At 53.2% G+C, this 21133-nt stretch overlaps 6 protein-coding genes across 15 annotated transcripts in view; 3 read left to right on the forward strand and 3 right to left on the reverse strand.

Annotated features, from left to right (window-relative positions):
• The window catches only part of GOLGA1 (golgin A1), a 74742-nt gene extending 68342 nt beyond the window's left edge, over positions 1-6400 (forward strand). For 4 of the 5 annotated variants that reach the window (XM_051637004.1, XM_051637003.1, XM_051637007.1 and 1 more), the window contains exons 19-23: positions 135-290; positions 728-787; positions 922-1092; positions 2033-2119; positions 2675-5205. In XM_051637004.1, coding sequence (XP_051492964.1) covers positions 135-290; positions 728-787; positions 922-1092; positions 2033-2119; positions 2675-2755 — 555 coding nt within the window. In that variant the 3' untranslated portion in view covers positions 2756-5205. Of the gene's footprint in view, positions 1-134; positions 291-727; positions 788-921; positions 1093-2032; positions 2120-2674; positions 5206-5228 lie in introns of those variants that run through there. The other variant, XR_007891321.1, reaches the window with a different exon arrangement.
• ARPC5L (actin related protein 2/3 complex subunit 5 like) lies at positions 5959-8791 on the reverse strand. Its single transcript, XM_051637033.1, has 4 exons — positions 8615-8791; positions 8378-8450; positions 8035-8211; positions 5959-6522 (listed from the first exon to the last, which is right to left on the reverse strand). The coding sequence occupies exons 1-4, from the start codon at positions 8752-8754 to the stop codon at positions 6460-6462; spliced, it is 453 nt and encodes a 150-aa protein (XP_051492993.1). The 5' UTR covers positions 8755-8791; the 3' UTR covers positions 5959-6459.
• Positions 8792-8943: 152 nt separating this feature from the next.
• PPP6C (protein phosphatase 6 catalytic subunit) lies at positions 8944-11950 on the reverse strand. The gene is made up of 7 exons (XM_051637031.1): positions 11827-11950; positions 11609-11704; positions 11421-11486; positions 10824-10965; positions 10361-10440; positions 10039-10248; positions 8944-9711 (listed from the first exon to the last, which is right to left on the reverse strand). The coding sequence occupies exons 1-7, from the start codon at positions 11899-11901 to the stop codon at positions 9463-9465; spliced, it is 918 nt and encodes a 305-aa protein (XP_051492991.1). The 5' UTR covers positions 11902-11950; the 3' UTR covers positions 8944-9462.
• A 2-nt stretch (positions 11951-11952) lies between these two features.
• Positions 11953-14138, forward strand: RABEPK (Rab9 effector protein with kelch motifs). Of its 3 annotated transcripts, none has more exons than XM_051637022.1 (7): positions 11953-12055; positions 12129-12277; positions 12350-12499; positions 12732-12893; positions 13119-13268; positions 13447-13596; positions 13739-14138. In XM_051637022.1, exons 1-7 carry the CDS (start codon positions 11997-11999, stop codon positions 14050-14052), a joined length of 1134 nt encoding a protein of 377 aa, XP_051492982.1. In that variant the 5' UTR covers positions 11953-11996; the 3' UTR covers positions 14053-14138. The 3 variants fall into 3 exon arrangements, with proteins under 3 accessions (XP_051492982.1, XP_051492983.1, XP_051492984.1); XM_051637023.1 differs by having other exon boundaries at positions 13759-14138; XM_051637024.1 differs by lacking the exon at positions 12350-12499 and having other exon boundaries at positions 13759-14138.
• A 726-nt stretch (positions 14139-14864) lies between these two features.
• Positions 14865-18983, reverse strand: HSPA5 (heat shock protein family A (Hsp70) member 5). Its single transcript, XM_051637008.1, has 9 exons — positions 18929-18983; positions 18660-18798; positions 18137-18368; positions 17799-17936; positions 17458-17570; positions 16988-17378; positions 16448-16685; positions 16080-16247; positions 14865-15733 (listed from the first exon to the last, which is right to left on the reverse strand). Exons 2-9 carry the CDS (start codon positions 18773-18775, stop codon positions 15174-15176), a joined length of 1956 nt encoding a protein of 651 aa, XP_051492968.1. The 5' UTR covers positions 18776-18798; positions 18929-18983; the 3' UTR covers positions 14865-15173.
• A 457-nt stretch (positions 18984-19440) lies between these two features.
• The window catches only part of GAPVD1 (GTPase activating protein and VPS9 domains 1), a 31318-nt gene continuing 29625 nt past the window's right edge, over positions 19441-21133 (forward strand). The window contains exons 1-3 of one of the 4 annotated variants that reach the window (XM_051636986.1): positions 19441-19740; positions 19906-19948; positions 20107-20139. In XM_051636986.1, the coding sequence (XP_051492946.1) occupies positions 19636-19740; positions 19906-19948; positions 20107-20139 (181 nt within the window). In that variant the 5' untranslated portion in view covers positions 19441-19635. The remainder of the gene's footprint in view (positions 19741-19905; positions 19949-20106; positions 20140-21133) is intronic. The other 3 variants (XM_051636985.1, XM_051636979.1, XM_051636984.1) reach the window with 3 other exon arrangements.

Here is a 21133-nt window from a genome sequence, read left to right on the forward strand (position 1 = left end):
AAGATGTGTAGCCAACTAGGTTGGGTGGGGGGGTGACATGTTAGTGGCAAACAAAGAACCAAATTTCTTCCCAGGGAGTGCTCATAGGCTGCAAATGTCATGGTATCTCCAATTCACTCTCCTCACTTTTATAGGTTTCAGATCTAGAGGAATCCAGAGCCTTGACCAAGCATTTCCACTCTCCAGAAGACCATGTGGTGGAACAGAATGGAGAGGTAGCAGCTGCAGATGCCAGTCAACTTCAGAAGGACAACAGAGAGCTGGAACAGCAAATTGCTGAGAAAAACAAGGTGAACAGGAACAGCAGAAACAGCTGTTAGTCTTGCTTTTCTGTTAGTAGGGTTTTTTTCTCTGAATTGTACAAGAATTGTATAAGCAACAATGGATGAAAACTGCAGCCAGAATTGTAGGAATCCTTGCCTGATTTGCAGGGAAGATGGATCAAATTATCCCATGTACAGCTTTCCTGCAGAGCCCTTTTGTGTGAATTCAGTTTCCTTCCACTGTGCTGACACGTGGAAGCCCAGGTATCCTGTCACATGCCTGCTACTGTGTGCACTAGAAAAGCAAGACTTCTAGGTTGTCTTCAGAGCTGTCAGCTCTTGTCAGTTGTTCAGTGATTGTTTCAGTCATTACACTGTTTGTTACGGCTTTTTCCAGAGATCTGTGAGTCAAAATGTCCTGACAGCAACTACTGTATTAACACTCTCCCTTGCTGTGCTTACAGATGATAAAGCAGCTACAGCAAAGAATGACAGAACTCAAGAAAACCCTCCAGAAAGAGCTGGTAAGGGTCCTGTTGATTCACAGGTCATACCCACCTTGTGGACACCACCTGTGTTAGATACCTCAGACCTGGATCCTCTCCCAGTGCCCAGCTGACAAGAGTATACAATGACTTTCTCTTGTTCTTTGTTTTAGAAAATAAGGCCTGACATTGATGTCCCTGAAGTTCGTGAAAAAGCAAATGCTGAAGTGCCTAATGCTTCTGTGACTGTCACAAACAACTCTGATTTAAATGACTCCAGGGAGATAAACTTCGAATACCTTAAACATGTTGTACTAAAATTCATGTCCTGCCGGGAATCTGAGGTAGAACCTTCTCTTCTTAAGTCTTTCTCTAGAGACTCCATCTGTTACCTGCTAAGGACATGTCTGTGCCAGTCCCATACTTTCATACTTAAAAAGTTGTTGACTGGTTCTGTACAATGAGGCAGATGAGCCAACAGAGGTACATTTGGAAGTACAGATTATTATGAATTGAAGTGAAAGAGTAATGTGAATTTTTAAGAGGTGGTTATGTCTGGAAGTTAAAGATCTGAAGCTGCAGGACATTCCCTGTGCACTACTCCAGAAAGCATGCAGAGCACTTCCTGAGAGTGGTTGTGCATTTAAGAGAGATGGCAAAAGGCCACAAGAAAAAGGCATGAACCACTTGCTGTTCATCTGTAAGAGCAATTCCTTGGGCATTTGTAGCTCCTTCACATTCTCCCCATTGTGTCAAAAAATTAAAGGCAAGCAAGTCAGGCCAATAATATACTTTGCTTAACTGCAAGTCATTTGATAAGACCAGCTCCATGGCATCCTGAATGCTTGACTCCTTTCCTAACCCTGCCTCCTGTGTAGAACATCAGCACTGCAGGGTTAGTGTCCTTCAGTGTGTGTCTAAAGCAGCGTGATTCCTTCCTGCCTGCGTGCTGGTTTGATCAACTTTTCGAAGCTTAAAAAACCTAGGGTGCCACAGGAGCTGAGCTGCTTCTCTCTTCTTACTAACTAGGCTCCCCATTTGTCTTCTTCCCCAAATAAGCAAACAAACATTAAAGAACAGAAAGCCAGGAAACAAACAGAAGAATAAGGTACAGGCCATCCCAGTCTATTGGAACTGGGGATGAGGGAAGGTTGCTGCTCTGCTCTTCACAGTTGTGGCTAAAAAGTCCGTGACCAAACCTAGAGAGAAGCTGTGCTGCATCCTAGTCCAGAAATATAGAGCCCGAGAGCATCATAAGCAACAAAATACTGTGGTTTCTTTCAGGCATTCCATCTAATTAAAGCTGTGTCTGTGTTGCTGAATTTTTCACAAGAGGAAGAAAACATGCTTAAAGAAACTTTGGAGTACAAGGTAAGGGTTCTGTGCCACCTCTCACCACTAATGGGGCTCCCAGCAGATGGGAAGAAAATTATTAGATGCTGGAAGGTCATGAGAACTATCTTTTCCAAATGATAAATGTAATTTATTATTAAAATGTTAGCTAACCACATACATGCATGTTGGGAATTGTCCATTTCCTGAGGGAGGAAATTCCCAGTGCTTCAGAGGAGTAACAGCAGAGCTGTGGTTGCAGCTGAGGGAGATTTCCTCACCATCTTTTCAGGGAACAGTTTAATACAAGATTGATTAAAAATAATGTGATTAAATTACTTTATAATAATTTTAAAGGAATATATGGAAGTGTAATGTTCCATCATCTTCACTCGTGGAAAATGGAGGCTGTTTCTTCCAGATTTGATGGTGTGAAGCTGTCTTCAATCTGAAGCCTGCAGCCTTCTGTTTTATAAATAGTTCTTTCCATCAAATGATGGGGAGATGCCTCTGTACCACATTCTTTCTTTTGAAATCTTCATGTTCTTAGAAGTGTGACCCCAGCATAACAAGTGCTGTGCTTTCCTCTCCTAGATGTCGTGGTTCGGGTCAAAGCCATCTCCCAAGGGCAGCATCCGGCCGTCCATCTCCAGCCCGAGGACACTGTGGCCTTAAGGGAACCTGCAAATGGGCACTCAGCATCTAGCCACTTTTTTCTGTGAAAAGAACACTGAACACACTCATTCAGGTGTGTCTTAATCACTGTCATTGCAGTATTTTGTACAAGAACCTTTGACACTGTTTACAAAAGTAATACTGTGCAAGGAGAAATTGTCACTACAAATGGACACCATCCCTTCTGGGTTGGATGGGGACCATTGTCTTTGTGGTCTCTTCACAGAGGTCAGCTCCTTGTGCTCATCAATTTTGTTTTCTTGGCACCAAAGGCTCGTGCCAACCTCACTGGTGGGGGCCTGGCAGTGCCAGCTTCTGACACGTGCATCTGCTGTGATGGTGATTCCAGCATCTGGGCAGTGCTGGGCTGAGGGACTCCAGGCACAGAAAAGCTTCCTTGCCTCCCTGTGCAAAGCAAGCAGTGAAAATAAGTGTTGGCAGTGCTGTGTTGAGTTTCTGACAGTTTGAAAAGCTTTTCAAAGAACGGGAGCAGGAGCTTTAACCAAAAAAGAAATCTGCCTTGCCTTGTGATACTAATAGTTTGTGTTTTTTTCATATCACTGTGTATTTTAAGGTGCATATATCCTGGCTTGCAGTCCTGAAGGCTGCATGTTGATGATGATTATTTAATTTGAGAGCACAACTTTAGAGTTGTCTGATTTTACTTTTCTTAAAGAAAAATAATATTTAAAATGGTCTTAATTATAGTACCTAATACTCAGTCGCCTTTAAAACTAATCTGTTAGCCTTGTACCATAGGTTGTTAGCTTTGGGAAAAAGGGGTAGTAAACCATTTTAAATTTTTAAAGCTGAATTCCAGGTATTGTAAATGCACACTGAGAATACCTTTTATTTAAAAAGATAACAATAATCTAGTGACAAAGGTTGAAGAATATTGGTACTAAACACTCGATATTTTTCTTTTTCTTCTGAGTCTGCTAGCAACAAATCTTCATGACCAGTATCTGCCTCTTTGGTTGTGGTTTTCTGTACTTCAAATACTGATGCTTTAAAAACTGTTATGAACATCTAGTGGGGCTGTTAACTGTCTCCTAACTACGTGGTAAAAGAAATTCTGCTCATGAGGGTTTTGGTTTTACGGGCAAAATTCAACTCTTAATTAATAAATCTAGGTTTCAGCAGTTTGTTTTTCTTCCTCCTTAAGAAAAGGGGACCAAGTTTGCACTTGCCTCACAGAGTTGAAGCACAAGTTTGCCTGTAGTTATTACCAGCACTGTGAAATCTTTCTGAAAATGGTAAGCAGCAGTAAGCCTGACTTCTTAAAAATGGGGCATATTTTTTAAAAACAACATGTGTATGGAATTCAGTGAGCAGGCTGCTATTATGGCAGCTCTGGTACGATGAGGTTTGTGCTACTGACAATTATTTTATTAAATATCTTCAAGAAAATGCAGCCTGTCCTCCAGTGGAGATAGTCACTGTTCAGGTTTTACCTTTGCTGACAGGGCTCTGAAGGACCTTGGTGGTGGCAGCTGAGACTTAAGAGTCACAGCTCGTGAGCAGCTCCTTGAGCTGCTCCCTGCTCCACACACACTCCTGCTGTGGTGGAGATTGAGTCTCCTGCCCCATCAGGTCAGGTAGCAGAGCTGTGATGGTGCTGCAGAGCTGTCCCTGAGCTGGCCTCCCAGGCTGTGTTAATCAGCCACATCCCAGACACAGGTCCCTGCAGCAGCTCTTGGCTGAGCACAAAGGACACTCCTCAGTTTAGAGCTAGGTTGTATTTATTTGAAGTTAAGAAAACCAAGAGGACCTTTTTAGGACACTAAAGAGCCCAAACAGTCTGTAGTAACCTGATTCATGGCACTTAATGTTACCAGAGGGGAAGTTTATGAGAAGAGTACAACTCTGCTCCAAGATGAAAACAGACAATCAAAATAGATTTATATCAGTTGTTTCCCTACTGAAGCAAAGCAGGGGCAGGATATAACCCTGTTGGTTCTGGCAAGATTTTATTCTCCAAGGTCTTTTTCTTTAGAATGTCCCTTTGCCCTGGCCTGTTTCTGTGGGACCCAAGAGCAGGGGACAGGATTCCCTCTGCTCCTCCTGAATGCCTAATTGGTTTACCTTGATCCTGGCTTGAGAGGTTACTGCTGGACAGTCAGAGCAGTACAAAACAGCCTGGAATAGAGAGTGACAACATAGAATCTTATCTATTCATTAACACAACTTCAGTTTAAGATTCCAAAGCTCATACAGGATGAACTTGCCACAAACTTGTTCTTAAGTGTTGAATTTTCTTTAGCTGTCAGAGCAAAAATGGTGTGTATACATACATTAAAAAGTTAATGCACTTTCCCTTGTATAAAAAAGTGGTATATATCATCCTTTCTATGGCTGTTGGATTTCTTTCCTTCTATGCTGTAAATATGGATTGTATTATGAAACACTATGAAATTTGTGGTGCAATACATTTTGGATCAAAACCCTAATCTTGATTTCTTTCTCTTTATAGTTCTGGTTCTCTCCTCTGGGATGCTATAGCTATTTCAAGTTGAGAGAATTTTAAAGCATGAAACAAACCCCACCTTCTGCCCATGGCCCAGGGTGTGTCAGCCTCTGTCTCGTAGGGAGTTACGCCAGGAATGAGGCAGGCAGTGCTTCTGCCTCCTAAAACCATCTCTCACCAGGGACAGCTGCTGCTGCACTTACAGCAGCTGCTAAAAACAAAGCCTGGATGGAGCAGCACCTCCCTGAGCAGCTGCTTCCCTTGGAGTGTGCCCGTTTGTGCCAACAGAAAGGTTCCTTCTGCCAGCCCCAGCCCCCCGGGGTGCTGGGCACCACCAGCCTCTCACCAAGGGGGCTGTAACTGATGGTGGAGACACCCATGGCTGCAGTACTTGTGTCCTTCTGTCTTGACAACTCAAGGAAGCAGCTCGTTTTGCTATGCTCAAGTCCTTCAGCAGGTGAGGAGGCACCAATACATAAATAACAACTTCTGAAGTACTTAATTTACTTTCTAGGATGGACAAGAATATAAAAATGAAACCATGGGTGATTGTGTTAAATTCACTGCATCCTGGAAGCCTTGATGGGCACAGCTGAGCTTGGTGTCACTCCCTGCAGCCAGCACAGCTGGAATAAAGAGCATTCAGGCAAAGGTGGACACTTAGCTGAGAACGGGGATATTACTGGCCTGCTTTTGAGTATCAGACTTACGATTTAGCAAAAAACAAGTAACTTAATTCATGTGATCCAAGAACTTTATTGATGCAGCAGGCACTTTACACTGAAACCACCTACAGTCCAGCTCGTCCTTCAACTGTATGTCCAGAACCACCACTCTCATTAACACTTCTGCCCATAAGCTCTTGGGATCTTGCATCTGCCAAGGACAAAGCTACCTCTTAAATAAGGAGGACACAGGATCTTGCATCACCACACCTCGATAAAGCAGCATCTTGAAAATACCTGCTCACTGACAGTGACAGGAGGCAGGAGTGTCTTCTCTCTGCCTTTGAAAGAAGGGATCAGGAGAACATCTTGGCTCCTGTGTGTGATAGTCGGAATATGCAGGAATACCTTTACTTGCCCCCCACCTCTAAGGTTAAAAGCATTCCAAGAGGAGGTTTCCATAGTATGTCAGTAGATTGCATTCTCTAATAAAGGTGGACCAGTGTCAGTTGAGCTAATTCCTTCTTCTGAGTCCAAAACTGATCGTCGTCTGGGTTCAAGTTAATAGTCTTTTAAACAGTCTTTCTTGCAGTAAGAACTCTTACTATGGAACCTAGTCCACCTACTGCTAATGCCTGTGGGATGGGAAAGGAGAGAGGTTACAGAGTCACCCGGCACCGCACGCAAAAGGCTTCTTGAAAGAGCAAACCAAGTGTCAGTTACAGAAGAGTATGTGGCTCCTGCCCAAAAACTTGTCACACACAGGCAGCTTGGACTGTTCCACCTCATTATATATTTTTTGCTCTCAAATCTAAGTTAATTGGGGAAAATCTGTTCTCTCTAGCACATGCAGACATTAAAAAATGTTGACAGCAATTTCTTTCAGGTACTAAACTGTAGGAGAAAACTCACTGTTGTTGGGGAACAGATGATTGCAAAGTGTCCCCTTGGAGCAGAACCTGCCCATGTTGTGCAGACGTGGATGTTCCTGAGTCACCAAACCTGCTGCACGGGGACAACAGCCTGTCTCCAGAGGACAGGCTGGTGCTGCTGGCTCCTCTGAGCACGCCACACGTCTGACCGGTAGTGCAAAAAGCAGCACACAAGGAGGGTTTCAAACCCTGCCCAGCCTGTGTCAGACCTGCCTTGTGCCTTTGAAAACAACGAGGATGAGGTGCGTGTGCCTGAGCTCGCATCCTGCCAGGCAGGGCAGTGTTGTGTAACTGCACACTGGGAACACCCACCCACAGTGACCTGAAAACAGCCTCCCATGGAAAAAAACAGGAAAAAGCACAATATCAAGCAGAAACAGGTTCTTTGCTGTCCTGAGAAATTCCTTCCTCCTCCCCTACCAAGGTTCTGCGGAGCCAGTGCCAGCTGCTAACAGCTGGAGTCACTGCACAAGTTCTGTCTTTACAGGAAAAAAAACAAGGTGACAGGGCCAGCATTGCTGCAGTGCTGGGACAGGGAGCTGCAGCATTCCAGGGGCTGCCTTTCCTAGGAGGAGCACCAACAGCCAGTGCTGCAGCTACAGCCCGTGCCGTTGGGAAAGACAAGACATTTCACTGGGATTCCTGCCCGGAGTGGCAGCATGGATCAGCAGCTCCAGGTGCCTCAGCAGGTCAGAGAGAAGGTTCAGCTGATGAACACATCCTGCCCTCCTGCACTGCACAGAAACATGAGAGGACCACTCTGGATCCCCATGGAATCTTTCTGGATACCCCAAAAGCCTCTCCTGCACAAGCCAAACTGGTTTGCTCTGGGCTGTGACACGGGTGCTGCCAGCAGCTCAGCTGATGAACGTTGCTGGCCCTGAGCCTGCCCGAGCACCCTGGGCCCAACGCTGCACCCTGCAGCCACCCACACCTTCCCTCCCACAGCCTCCTCCCTGGGGCCACCACCCCCAGCACAAGCAGCACGGATGTGGTGCCTCCTCCCATGGGTGCTGCCTGCCACACTGCACCCCTCCCCTGGCTGAGGACAAGTGTTGGCAGACAGGCAGAGGCTTCATGCACCCACAGACCAAAGATAAAGGGAACAGCAGTTGCTGTGCTGCTGGGGGATGAGCTCCTGCCATCCTCTCTTGTGACAGCACTGGCAGGGACCCTGCAGAGCCTGGCCCAGGGAGCACCAGGCAGAACACGTACCTTTTCATGCCACTGGAGTAATATTGCACTGCTATTCTCTGTTGGCTTTTCAAATCCTTTATAAATGTATTTCATTAACAAGTCAACGCCATTCCTGTCTAAGGAGTTCACTGCTTGTTCTATTTCACTGCTTTTAAAAGCCGTGAGGACTCTCAGCATGGTTCCCTGGGCCTGCTCCTGCGGAGACAAGAACAACATGAGAACAAGCAAAAGGTGGAAAGGATCCCGAAGCTCGGAGCCTGGGCTGGAGCCTGGGCCGGAGCCGGGCTGTGAGCGGGGCCTGGGCAGGCCGGGCTGCCCCTGCCAGCGGGGCTGCTGCCCCGGGGCCGCCCCGCCCCGTTACCTTGGCGGCCGGGCCGCGGCCGTGCGGCGGGCAGCCCCTCAGCGCGGTGTGCAGGGCGCGCAGCGCGTCCCCTCTGCGGCGCGGGTCAAGGACTCAACCGCTCCGGGAGCCGCGAGGGAACGGGCCCGGGGCCCGGTTTAACCGCGCACCGGGGGGCAGGGGCTCCAGGCCTGGGCACCATCGCCGGGCGCGGGCGGCCCCGCGCGGGACGCGGAGCCGGGGATGCACAAAGGATACTGCCTCAGCAGCGCCTCCGCCTCGGGGCTGGCGTCGGGCTCGGCCGCCGCCGCCTCCTCGGGCTCCTCCACGAACCGGTTCTCGTCGTACTGGTCGATATCGAGGCGGCGGAAGCGCGAGGAGAGCGTGCTGCGCGCCATGCCGCCCGCCGGAACCGGAACCGCCCGCCGGAACCGGAACCGGGAGGCACCGGAAGGCGGCGGGGGGCGAGGGGGCCGGGGCGGGGCAGGGACCGGGACCGGGACCGGGACCGGGAGGGGGCTGATCCCGTTATCCCCCCCGAGGGGGGGCGGACGTAAGGTACGGCTTTATTAAAGACACAACGTCTCTGAAAAAAATCAGAACAATTACTTTAATGTACAAAGTCAGTCGCTGTAGCAGGTGTTTGTGTTTCTCACGGGGGTCCTACGGAAACAAAACAAACGGGGTTGGGGGAGAACAGCCCTTCTGACCGCTCCACTGGTACCCACGGACGCGGCAGGAGGACGCGCCGCGCGGCCCCGCACACGGGCAGGGACTTTGCTGCTGAAATCTCTTAAAACTCCCCAAAAACAAAGCTGGGCAGGCCCCGGGGCCGGGAGGGAACAGGCTTCATTGACCCAGAGACACGCAGGAACTACATGCAGTAGTATCAATTTCAAGGACATATTACAAATACTCTGAAATTAATCTAGGGTAAAGGGGTAGAAAAAAAAACCAAACTTGCTACAGACACCATAATACACAATAAATTTAGATAATTTAAAATTAAAAAAGGCAAGAGGCAGCATTTCAGCAGCAAAGTGCTCCATAAAAAGTATATTGTAAAGGGGCAGTACGGGGGGGGGGTACAGCAGGCGGGGGGGGGCTCAGAGGAAATAGGGGGTGGTTGTTCTAGGGGGAATGACACGTTCTGAGTCTGGGACTGCCCGGAACAGCTTTGGTTCTCTTGTATTTACATCTTTGAAGACCATGATGGAGGCGATGTTCCCGCAGCGGTAGCAGTAGTTTGGAGCTGACCACACTGTGACCAGCTTCTCGTCAAACATGAATTTGTAGCCCTCGTGAACAAGCTGGTGTGCTCTGCAGATGAGCTTCAGGTTGTTGATGTGGACAAACTGTGAAGGAAAGGAGAGGGTCAGTGTGTCCCAGCAGCCTCCCCAGCACAGCAGCACCACGGGGGGCTGAAGAGCAGCTTTTCTCCCGAATCCTTGGAGCAGCACTAGTGACACCAGCCAGTCTCTGTTTTTAAAAGCAAGGTCCGTGTCACCATGTCTGGCAGGTGTATTTCTGCTTTTAAGGTCCAGTGGCCCATTTTTCCAGCTGCTCCAGCAACCCCCACGGTCGGACAAGGACCCTTCCTCACCCCCAGGGACTGGGGTGCCTGTCACACCGAGCTGAGCCCTCCGGCTGATCCCACCCTGCTCCCCCCACGGGGTCCTTACCTCGTTGGTCACCTTGGCCCCGAAGAGCCAGCCTGCTCCCCTTGGGCTGATGGCCCACGTGTCCACGTCCTCGGGGTCGGACCAGACCAGGTCACAAAAGGCCCCTTTGTGAGGAATTTCCTGGTTGCGCTCAATGGTTCGAATCTGATCCAGCGTCTTGATGTCTGGGGAGAGGCCGCCGTGCACGCACAGGATCTGCTCGTCTATTAACTGCAGAAAAGGGACACGTGTCTGAAACGCCCCGTGTTGCAGCCCAGCGGGCTCCCGGGTGACCCGTGGTCACTGGCTGCAGGAGCCCCCAGCCCCCTGCCGGGTCACTCACAGCCGCTATCGTCAGCATGTCGAAGACCTTGGTGCAGTATCTCCAGGCGTTGGCGTTCCCGTACTTGGTTTGGCACTCATCTGCAGGGCAGAGAGCAGCACTCTGTGACACTGAGGCCGAGTTCCACTGAGGGGAATGGCAGCAACGCTGCGACTTTGTGCAGAACCTTCCCCCACCCAAACCCCTTCTGTATCAGTATCTGCTCTCTCTGCCTCTGGAATGGAACGTGGCACCAAAACACCGACAGAAAGCCCAGATGCTGGGGAAGAGCTGTGGGATCTGGACTGAAACATGTTCTACTTCACAAACACAATGATCATATTAACAAATTATAACGTTCAAGTTGTGCTGAGCCCCCTTCCCACCCAGTCCCTGGGAAGCCCCTGGCAGTGCTGCATCCAGGACAAGCTTCCTAAGGGAAAGATGCTGTGACCCCTCAGGAGCTGTTCAGATCAGGACTCACCATAGAATCCATAGACCTGTGTGATCTGCCTGCTCTCGTGATTCCCTCGCAGCAGGGTGATACGATCAGGCCACTTGGCTTTGAGTGCAAGGAGGTAGGTGAAAGTCTCAAGACTGTAATACCCTCTGTCTACAAAGTCACCCTGCAAGTCAAAAAAATATCACAAATGGAGAAAGGCTCACGGGGAACAGCACAAAGTGATGCATCTGCTGTGAGCCTCCTGCAGTGCAGAGAGCAGGGTGAGGCTGGAGGGAAGCTGGGATCTGTGGGAATGTCTTCTCTGGACACTGGGAGCTCCAGGCTGGACCTGGCACACTGTGTCACACCCCCCAGAGCTCCCCAACCACCCAAAGCCCCCGGGGATGCCCCTCGTTGTGGGGGACAGCACAGCCACCCCGGCAGGGCCCCCTGCTCCCCTCCTGCCCCACGTACCCACCCTGCACCCAACAGGATGAAGCCCCTGGGCAGCGACCAGCACAAGGAAACGCAGCAGGAGCAGCCGAGCTCTGACACGGGAGGAGCAAACCAGGCTTTATCCTCTAAGCTCATTTTTCAAACACCCGACGAGAGACGGGGCCGGGCCCTGCCCGCACGTACCATGAAGATGTAGTTGGTGTCGGGGACCTGCCCGCCAGTCCGGAACAGCTCGCACAGGTCATAGAACTGCGGGGAGAAGCGAAGGCGTCAGGGCTGCGGGGCTCGGGCCCCGGGCACGGCCCCGGGGCTGCACCGGGCGCGGCCGGGACGGGGCCCAGGGCAGCCCGCGGCGGGGCCGCCCCCGTTACCTGCCCGTGGATGTCCCCGCAGACGGTGACGGGCGTGGAGACGGGCTGGACGTTGGACTCCTCCAGCAGCAGGTCGCACACGTAGTCGCAGAGGCGCTGCGGGAGAGGAGCGGGTCGGCACCGGCCCCGGGTCGGCCCCGGCACCGGCACCGGGCCCGCCCGCCCCCCGCCCCCCGCCCCGGCCCCGGCCCCGGCCCCGGCCCCCGCCCCGGCCGCACCTTGAGGTCGTTCTCGGGCAGGTACTTGCAGAGCCGCGCGATCTCCACGTACTTGTCCAGATCCAGGGGCGCCATCTTGGGACGGCGGCTCGGGCCGGAAGCGGGGCCCGGCGGCCCCGGGAGCGGAAGCGCGGGGCCCTTCCGCCGCCGCCGCTTCCTGCCGCCCCGCCATGGGCCCGCGGCCGCTGCCGCTGCTGGAGCCGGGCGGGCGCCCCGGGCGGGGCAAGTGGTGAGCGGGGCGGGGACCCGGCCCTGCCCGGCCCGGCCCGGCCCGGCCGAACGCTGCCCCTCGCTCCCCGCAGGTACCGGCTGTCGCCGCGCGGTGACCGGCCCCGCGGGCGCGTGGGCCACGGCTGCCTCTTCCTGCCGGGCGGCGGCACCGGCCGCGTCCTGCTCGTGGGCGGCGCCGACCCCGCCGGCGCCTTCGCGGACGCGCACTTCGTGGAGCTGGGTGAGAATCGGGCGGGGGGGGGGGGGACCCGGAGCCGCCGGGCTCGGCCGACCGCTCTCCCGGTGCCCGCAGGCGCGCTGCGCTGGGCCGCGGCCGGCTGGGCCGGGCTGCGGCCGCGCTACGAACACGCCACCTTCCTGCCCGCCGGCCCCGCCCGCCTCTGGGTCTTCGGCGGCGCCCACCCGGCCGGGAACCGGAGCTGCGTCCAGGCGCTGGACCCGGGTGAGTGCCCGAGGAGCCGCCGCGCCGCGGCCCCGGGAGGACGGCCGGGCCACCGGCGGCTCCGCGCCAGGCTCGGTCTCTGCGCCGCGGGAGCGGGGCCTGGAGCCGCGCCGAGGTTCGGAGCCACGGGGGACGTGTGGCCGCGGAGCCGCTGTCGAGCTCCTTGCGAGGGGGCGGGAGCGTGTGTTCTGCTCCCGCGTTGATCACTTTGTTAATGGAATGTCTTGATTAGAAATAGGAACCTGGGAGAGCCCTGAGGTGGGCGGCGAGCAGCCCCTGCCCAGGACCTTCCACAGCTCCTCGGCAGCAGTGGGAGACTGTCTGTACGTGTTTGGAGGGGGACACAGAGGAGCAGAGCCAGTTCAAGACCAGCAGCTTCACGTGTTTGACACAGGTACTGCTGGACATGTTATTCCTAAGGGTGGGATCTGTCCTCTGCTGAACGGGGGGCAGCACTTCCCATTCAATCCCAGACATGGGAATGTTGGGCCCCTGCTCTGGCTGCAAGTTTAAATGAATGGGTGGATGCTGCTCCCTCTTGGCATCCACTTATTCTTGTGTATTGACTGGGAATCTGAGCCCAGTTCTCTTCCTGACACACGTGTTCTCCCATTTTTAGCCACCTTGACCTGGTCCCAGCCAGATACTCGGGGTGATCCCCCCTCTCCTCGGCAGGGACACGTGGTGGCTGCAGTTGGGACGAAACTCTTCATCCATGGAGGTTTAGCTGGAGATGTTTTTTACGATGACCTGTTCTGCATTGATACAAGTAAGTATCAGTACAGATACCACAGAGCAGTAGCTGTGGTGTCATGTGTTGATTTTGGGGGACCTTTTTTCTAAAAGATCAGTCTTAAGTGCTTGAAATATTACCCTCTGATTAAAGCAGCAAAACTTGCGGGTTTTTGGTAACGTGTAACCACAGACATGTTCTTTTCTTCCATCAGCTGACAGGAGGTGGGTCAAGATCCCAGCCACGGGTGAGGTGCCGGGAGGACGGGCATCCCACTCCTCTGCTGTGTTTAGGGAGCACTTGTACATTTTTGGGGGAATTGGTCCAGAAGGGGCACTCAGCACTACCTACAAGTATCACACAGGTAAGGATACTTCTCTCTGCTAAGGGTAAATGCTGATCGTAGAAGATGATTTACCTCCCAGTTCCTGGGCCTCCAGTACCAGACTAAATGCTCCAGTGTTGAAAACAAGACTAATTAATGAGATCACGGTATGTTTTTTAAGTCTGTACCTTTGCACTGCAGAGAAGCAGCAGTGGACACTCCTGCAGTTTGACTCCCCTCTCCCTGCTGGGCGGCTGGATCACGCCATGTGTGTCATTCCCTGGTGGGCTGGGAAGAGTGGAGACACGGGAGCTGTCACCGGGGAAGAGGAAGCTGGGGAAGAGTCAGGTGTGTCAGCAGGTGACACAGCTGTGCCCCTCCAGAGGAGGCAAGAGCAGGGGGGCTGTGCTGAGGACACAGTCATGCACCTGCTGTTTGTGTCTGGGGGGATGGACACCCAGGGACAGGTGTACCAGGACTGCCTGGTCAGCCTGATCCTGTAGTGCTGGCCTTTTCTACCCAGTTTTGTACCAGTCAGATTAAGTCAATTCTTTCCAATAAACAAAATCTTGGCCACACCAGGCACTGTGCTCACACTCTCCCCAGTCCTGTGCTCCCTGTGGCACCAGCACTGGGCTGCAGGTCCCTGAACATGAGGGCCTGGCAGGGTTTGTGCTGTCTGGGCAGCTTTTCAGGGGAGGCACTTGAGCAGTGGTGGCTACAGAAGCACTTCCATCTGCAAAGCCACAGTGGAATCTGGAAACTAAGGTTTTGGGGACAGGAGTTGGGTTTTGTCTTTAGTATCTTGAAAATAAGTGAACAAAACACAGATTGTCCCTCACAGCAGGAAGAAGGTAAAGTGAGGAGTGGCTTTAGGCAGCTGTTAGCACAGCAGCTCCTTCTGTACTTAGTTTCTTAACATGGACTGCACAAAGGTCATGGTCAAATAAAAAGACCAAATTCCAATTAACTTTTTTAAAAACACAACTTTATTAGCTGCAGACTAGTTTTCAGTCTTCAGAGAACTGGTCTTGTTTCATGTGAGACTTACAAGGCTCCTATAAATAGTTTTAATACTGCAGGTAGTTTTCTCTTTGCTCTGCTTCCAGCCCAGAGGGCAAAGCTGCACTTGCCAGGTAACCAACCCCCTTTAGCAGTGACTGAGGGTGACAACCCCTTCCTGACAAGGACCAGTTGCACCACAGCACTGCAGGGACACTCAGGTCCACCCCAGAAGAGCAGTGTGGCACTTGTCACAAGAACCCACAGCTAGAACCAGGGATAGAAAAGCACAAGCTAGAGCAGAGCCCAGTGTAAATAACAAATTTATTGTGGTCACTTCTGGTAGAAAAGCTCTACACCAACCCACAGGACCAGTTGTTAAATAGGACGTTGCTGCTGCTGCCACTTCCACACCCCATTTGCATTTACACTCCCCCTGCTCCCCAGACACCAAGCACCTGCTCACAAAAGCAGGATACAGCCACTTTGGGCTAGCGTTTCCAGCTCCACTCACGAGTGAAGATTCAGAGTTACATTCCAAATGAAGAGTTCAATATTTTAAACAAGTGTTCCTGAGTCCAATATATACACACAACATTCGGAGATGCCAGTATCTACAACTCGTCCTTCTCTGCTGCTTCCTCTTCCCCCGGGGGAGGGCCGGCGCTGCCGTACAGCTTGCTCACAATGGGCTGCACAACTTCCTCCAGCTCCTTCTTTTTTGCTTTGAAGTCATCAATGTCTGCGTCCTGGTGGCTTTCCAGCCACTCTATCTTTTCCTCTACTGCTTTCTCTATTGTTTCTTTGTCTTCAGAGGACAGCTTGCCCCCCAGCTTCTCTTTGTCCCCAATCTGGTTCTTCAGAGAATAGGCGTAGCTCTCCAGCTCGTTCCGGGCATCAATGCGTTCCTTCAGCTTCTTGTCCTCCTCTGCAAACTTCTCTGCATCGTTGACCATCCTCTCGATCTCCTCCGGGGTCAGACGGTTCTGGTCATTGGTGATTGTGATCTTGTTTTTGTTCCCTGTGCCCTTGTCTTCAGCTGTGACACGGAGGATTCCGTTCACATCGATTTCAAAGGTCACTTCGATCTGGGGGACACCACGAGGAGCAGGAGGAATTCCAGTGAGATCAAACGTTCCCAGAAGGTGGTTATCCTTGGTCAGGGGACGCTCACCTGGGAGACAATTGAAGAAGGTTTGTACTTTGTGAAACCAAGAGCTGCACTTCTAAGAGGCAAGGTTTTCAATTCAACCCGTCATCTGCCTGGACACCTCCCAAGGAGCTTCTCAGAATGGAACCCAAGACACATTTGGAAAAAATTCTAGTAACACCTTTTGATGCAGGTCAGAAGCCTGATCAGAGCCACTTCAGAGCTGGCACTGTTGCCAGGCTCTTCTCCATAAAGAGGTATCCATAAGCATCTATAAGTATCTACAGCCTTTGTGGTAAGACAGTAGCAGATATGGAAGTCCTATGGCCAGATTCTAGCTGTCACACAAGCTACCACGGTTGACATTTACCTTCATAAACCTTGATGGTCACAGTTGGCTGATTGTCAGAAGCTGTGGAGAAGATCTGAGACTTCTTGGTGGGAACAACAGTGTTTCTTGGGATGAGCTTGGTCATTACACCTCCAACGGTCTCAATGCCCAGTGTCAGAGGACAGACATCCAGCAACACCAAGTCACCTGAAACAGATCAAAGTAACAGTCACATGACTTCAACTGGAAAGAAACACAACATCTCATCACTGAAAACAAGACCCTGAGGCTTCAGAGGCACAAAACTTCGAAAAGACTAGAAAAGAAGTTCCACTACGTTTGCCAGTAACTAATATCCACTGTTCAGAGTCAACACCCTCCTGAGGCAGCAGTGAACGTGTCTGTACCTGTATCCTGGTCCCCAGAGAGAACACCAGCCTGGACAGCTGCACCATAGGCTACAGCCTCGTCTGGGTTAATGCCACGGGAAGGCTCCTTCCCATTGAAGAACTCTTTAACTAGTTGCTGGATTTTGGGGATGCGAGTAGAGCCACCAACAAGAACAATCTCATCAATATCAGACTTCTTTAAGTCAGAATCTTCCAGAACTTTCTGAACAGGCTTCATAGTGGAACGGAACAGGTCCTAGGAAGACAAACACACAGACCTGTAAGACTCCCACATACCTTGCCTTCAAGTCATGCAGCCTTAGTGTGCAAAGGACAACCACTGCAGAGGAGGAACATCACTGGCCTTGGAGCAGCCCAGGTGAGGCCTCAGCAGTGGTTCACTCACACAGCCCAGCCACCCCAGCAGGCAGCAGCTGCCTGCTCCTCAGGGCAAGCAGCAGTTATTTATACTGTGCAATGTCACAGCATGAAGTCCTGCATGCTGGCAAGTCTCCAGCCTCTAGCTGAGGCCACATCACTTTACCTTTCTACACTTACCATGTTCAGCTCCTCAAACTTGGCTCGAGTAAGCGTCTCTGAGAAATCCTCTCCTTCAAAGAAGGACTCTATTTCGATTCTAGCCTGGTGCTGGGAGGACAAGGCTCTCTTGGCTTTCTCCACTTCCCGTCTTAACTTCTGCACAGCTCTGTTATCCTTCCTGACATCTTTTCCAGTTTTCTTCTTGTAGAGCTTGATGAAGTGTTCCATAACACGCTGGTCAAAGTCTTCTCCACCCAAGTGAGTGTCACCATTCGTAGCCACAACTTCAAAGACTCCATTGTCAATTGTGAGCAGGGAGACATCAAAAGTTCCACCACCCAAGTCAAACACAAGGATGTTCTTCTCTCCTTCTCTCTTGTCCAATCCATAAGCAATGGCAGCAGCTGTCCTGTGGGGAACAGCCCATTCAGAGCTCAGGGACCAGCACCCCTCCCTCCCCAGCAGTCAGGAGAGGTTCAGGTACTCACGGCTCATTGATGATCCTCATCACGTTCAGCCCAGCAATAGTACCAGCATCTTTCGTGGCCTGGCGCTGCGCATCGTTGAAGTAGGCTGGCACAGTAACCACAGCATGGGTGACCTGGGCAAGGAGAGACACCCTTCTGTTACAGAAGTAAAAGACAAGCTTCTAAATAACCATAGTAATGCTGGTAACTACTGCACCTTTTTTCTTTAAGAAAGAAGAGTAAAAACCCACTGCATTGAACAGTTTAAGGACTGCAAAGTCACTCCACAGATTCAGCCCACCCACCTCTAGTTTTGTAAAGCTGCTACTAGTAAGAACCTAGAGTAGCACCCATGAACTTACTTTCTTCCCCAGGTAAGCCTCTGCAGTTTCCTTCATCTTGGTCAGGACCATGGCAGAGATCTCTTCAGGAGCAAATGTTTTTGTCTGTCCACCTCCAACATCAACTTGAATATGGGGCTTGGCTTTCTTCTCAACAACCTAGAAATAATAACATATGCTGTCCTATTCAACAGTTGACAGAACCCTTCCCACCTCTCCAAGTGTTTCTGAAGGTTAAGTAAAGCCTCTATAACACAACAATTCAAATGCCAGCCAACACAAGGAGCTGTTATCTGGACACCATGATTCCACAGCCCCTCCTGACCAGACACGTGGGGCCCCTCCATGCTCATGCATACCTTGAACGGCAGGTACTTGATGTCCTGTTGCACAGAAGGGTCATTCCATGTGCGACCAATGAGCCGCTTGGCATCAAACACGGTGTTCTCGGGGTTGGATGTCAGCTGGTTCTTGGCAGCATCCCCGATCAAACGCTCCCCCTCGGGGGTGAATGCCACGTAGGACGGCGTGATGCGGTTCCCCTGGTCGTTGGCGATGATTTCCACCCGGCCATTTTTGAAGACGCCCACACTGCGGGGGAGCGGAGCAGTCAGCGGGGGGGTCTGCCCCCCCTCCTCGGGCCCCACCGCCTGCTCCCCCCCCCCCCCAGGGCCCAGCATCCCACAGCCCACATCTCCCCACCCGCGCGCCCAGAGACCCAGCACCGCCCCCCCCCCCCCAGGGACCCAGCACCCCCCGGGCCCCCTCCCCCAGGGACCCAGCACCCCCCGGGCCCACAGGCCCAGCCAACCCCCACCCTTGGGGGCCCAACCGCCTCGCCCCCCCCCCCCCCCCCCCCCCCCCAGCCCGTTCTCCACCTACCAGGAGTAGGTGGTGCCGAGATCGATGCCCACCACCGTGCCCACATCCTCCTTCTTCTCCTCGTCCTCGGCCCGCGCGGCCCCCAGCAGCAGCAGCGCCCACAGCAGGTGCCTCATGCCGACCGCCCAGCCGCACCGCCCTGCCGAGGAGCCGAGTCACAAAATGGAGGCGACACGTGCACCGCGACGACGACAATCACCACCACCACCCGCCGCCGCCGCCGCCGCCGCCACCGCCTCCTCCCCCCGGCCCGGCCCCGCCGCCCTTACCGCCCGCACCGAACCGCCGCGCCCCGAACGCCGCTGAGCGCCCAGGCCGCGCTGCCCGCCCTTATATACCCTCCGTTACTCCTTCGTGGAGCCTCGCCATTGGCTGCCGAGCCCTCGCTGGAGCCTCCCCATTGGCTGGCTGCTACTAAGCTGGCCTTCCGTGATTGGCGAGAGCCAGGCGGCCCCTGCGCCGGGCCTGGCGCGCCCCCTCCCGCCGCCCCATTGGCTCCCCCGCCCGCGTCGGGTGGGTGAGCACGGGCCAATCAGCAGCGAAGCGTGAGCCAAGCGGAGCGGCGCGATTGGCTGCGGAGCGCGTCACGGCGGGCCCGCGGAGGGGGACGTTCTGGAAGTTTCCATGGTTACCGGCCCCGGGAGGGCTCGGCGGGGTCGGCCCTGTTGGCCCGCGCGCCTGCCCGGGGCGCCCGCAGCGTCCCCGGGACCCCGTCAGGGAGGTACGGTGAGGCAGGGCGGCCTGGCCCGCGCCGGGTGGTCTCATCCCCCTGCAGCCGCGTAGGGCCTGGCCCAGCGAGGCTTCCCCCGCCCGGGGGCAGGCAGCCGGCAGAGCCAGCGGGGCTGTCGGGGAAGGCGCAGTGTTGCATCAGTCCCTTGGGGGCTCTGTTGCCCTGGGCGGGGGGCACAGGCCGGGGCGGAGCGGACGCCTCCCGGCCCCGCCGCCGGCCTCCGCCCCGCCCCGGCCGAGGGACTACATGTCCCAGGAGCGCGGCCGCCGGTGCCGCCCGCCGCCTGCGCAGTGCCGCGCCGGGCTCGGGGCCGCAGCGGGAGCCGGGCGGCGGAGCCGGGGTGCTGGCCGGGTAAGGGCGCGTTCGTACCCCAGCCTCCCCTCCCCGCCTCCCTCCTCCGCGGGGCTCCCCCTCGCCTGCCCCTCGCGTCTCTCTGAGGAGGAGGAGCGGGGAGGGGGAGGAAGGCGAGGCCGGGCCGGCCCGCGGCCTGACAAAAAAACCCTTCTGGTTTTTCAGGGAAACGAAGGGAAAGGCAGCGCTCCTGGGGACCGAGCCGTGGGTAGGTAGGCGGTATTTATTGATATTTAACTGCGGAGAGGGGGGTTTGTCCAGAGCCATGTGTGGGGGGTGCGCAGGGGAGGCTGGTACGCTATGAGAGAGTGAAGTTGGCCCTAAGATTTCCTCGAGTGTTTATCTCTGCCTTTTTTTCTCTGTCAGCCGCCTCCGGCCGAAGCCAGTCCTACCTGCCATGTTAGTGTCTGGGAACCGGTAGTTCTTGAGGTTTGTGGAGGTATTCGAAAAATTGAAGCACTTGGCAGCTTGGGCCCTCCCTGCTCTCTGCCACTGTGGGATTGGGCAACGAGTCGGTGCCGAAGCAGCTCAGCTCTCTGTGAGCGTCGCTGCCGTCTCTCCTTTATGCCTTTCACGTTATGCAGGTTTAAAACTTGTAGCTTGGTGAGTGTCATGACTTCCGTTTTTGTTACTTCTAGAGCCTTGATGCCGAAGAACTTGGTGAAGCGAGTGTCTGTGTTTTTTCTTGCAAAGTCATGATACTGTGCTCTGAAGGAAGGGAGCCCTTACGATTAAGCTCTCAAACCAAGCATGTGACACTTCACTTACTGATAGGTAGAAAGCTATTTTTGTGAACAATGCAGTTGACTCCCAAGTGGAAGCTGCAGTTAGAAGATGATGGTGGGGGGATGGCATAGGCAGTGCCTGGAATCTGAAATACTCTGCTGCTGTAAAGGGAGCAGGATGGTGGGTTCAGGAACCAGACTTCTGAACTGCTGCTGCTCTGGAAGGGTCCAAAACATTGAAGATGCTCCATAGGAGGGTTTTGGTGTGATGTTTGTTAGGTCCTGGGGAACGTACTGTGTCCTTAGGGCAGTTACCCTTCGTGGTTGATTGTGGATTGGGTGTCTTGTCATGAGGAAGGGAGAGGGGGTCTGAGAGAAGGGGCCTGGAACAGGTGGTTTGTTCAGTTTGCGCGGCTTCGAGTTCTCCACTTCTGACTCAAAGTTTATTAGTATGACTCCTTACGTAAGGAGAACTCTTTGTAGCATCATGAGCAACTGGAGTAGATTTTAGCATATTTATATGCTTTTGTTGGTTTTATGCCACACAGTAATACCATAATAGATAACTTAGTAGCCAGCTGATCCTGTGCATTTCTGATAAGTTCTGTTAAGGGGCGTGAGAAACGGCACTCCTTGCACACAAATCTCACTGGATAGACAGTATGTTC

Source organism: Apus apus, chromosome 19 (assembly GCF_020740795.1).
Source record: "Apus apus isolate bApuApu2 chromosome 19, bApuApu2.pri.cur, whole genome shotgun sequence".
NCBI lineage: Eukaryota > Metazoa > Chordata > Aves > Apodiformes > Apodidae > Apus > Apus apus.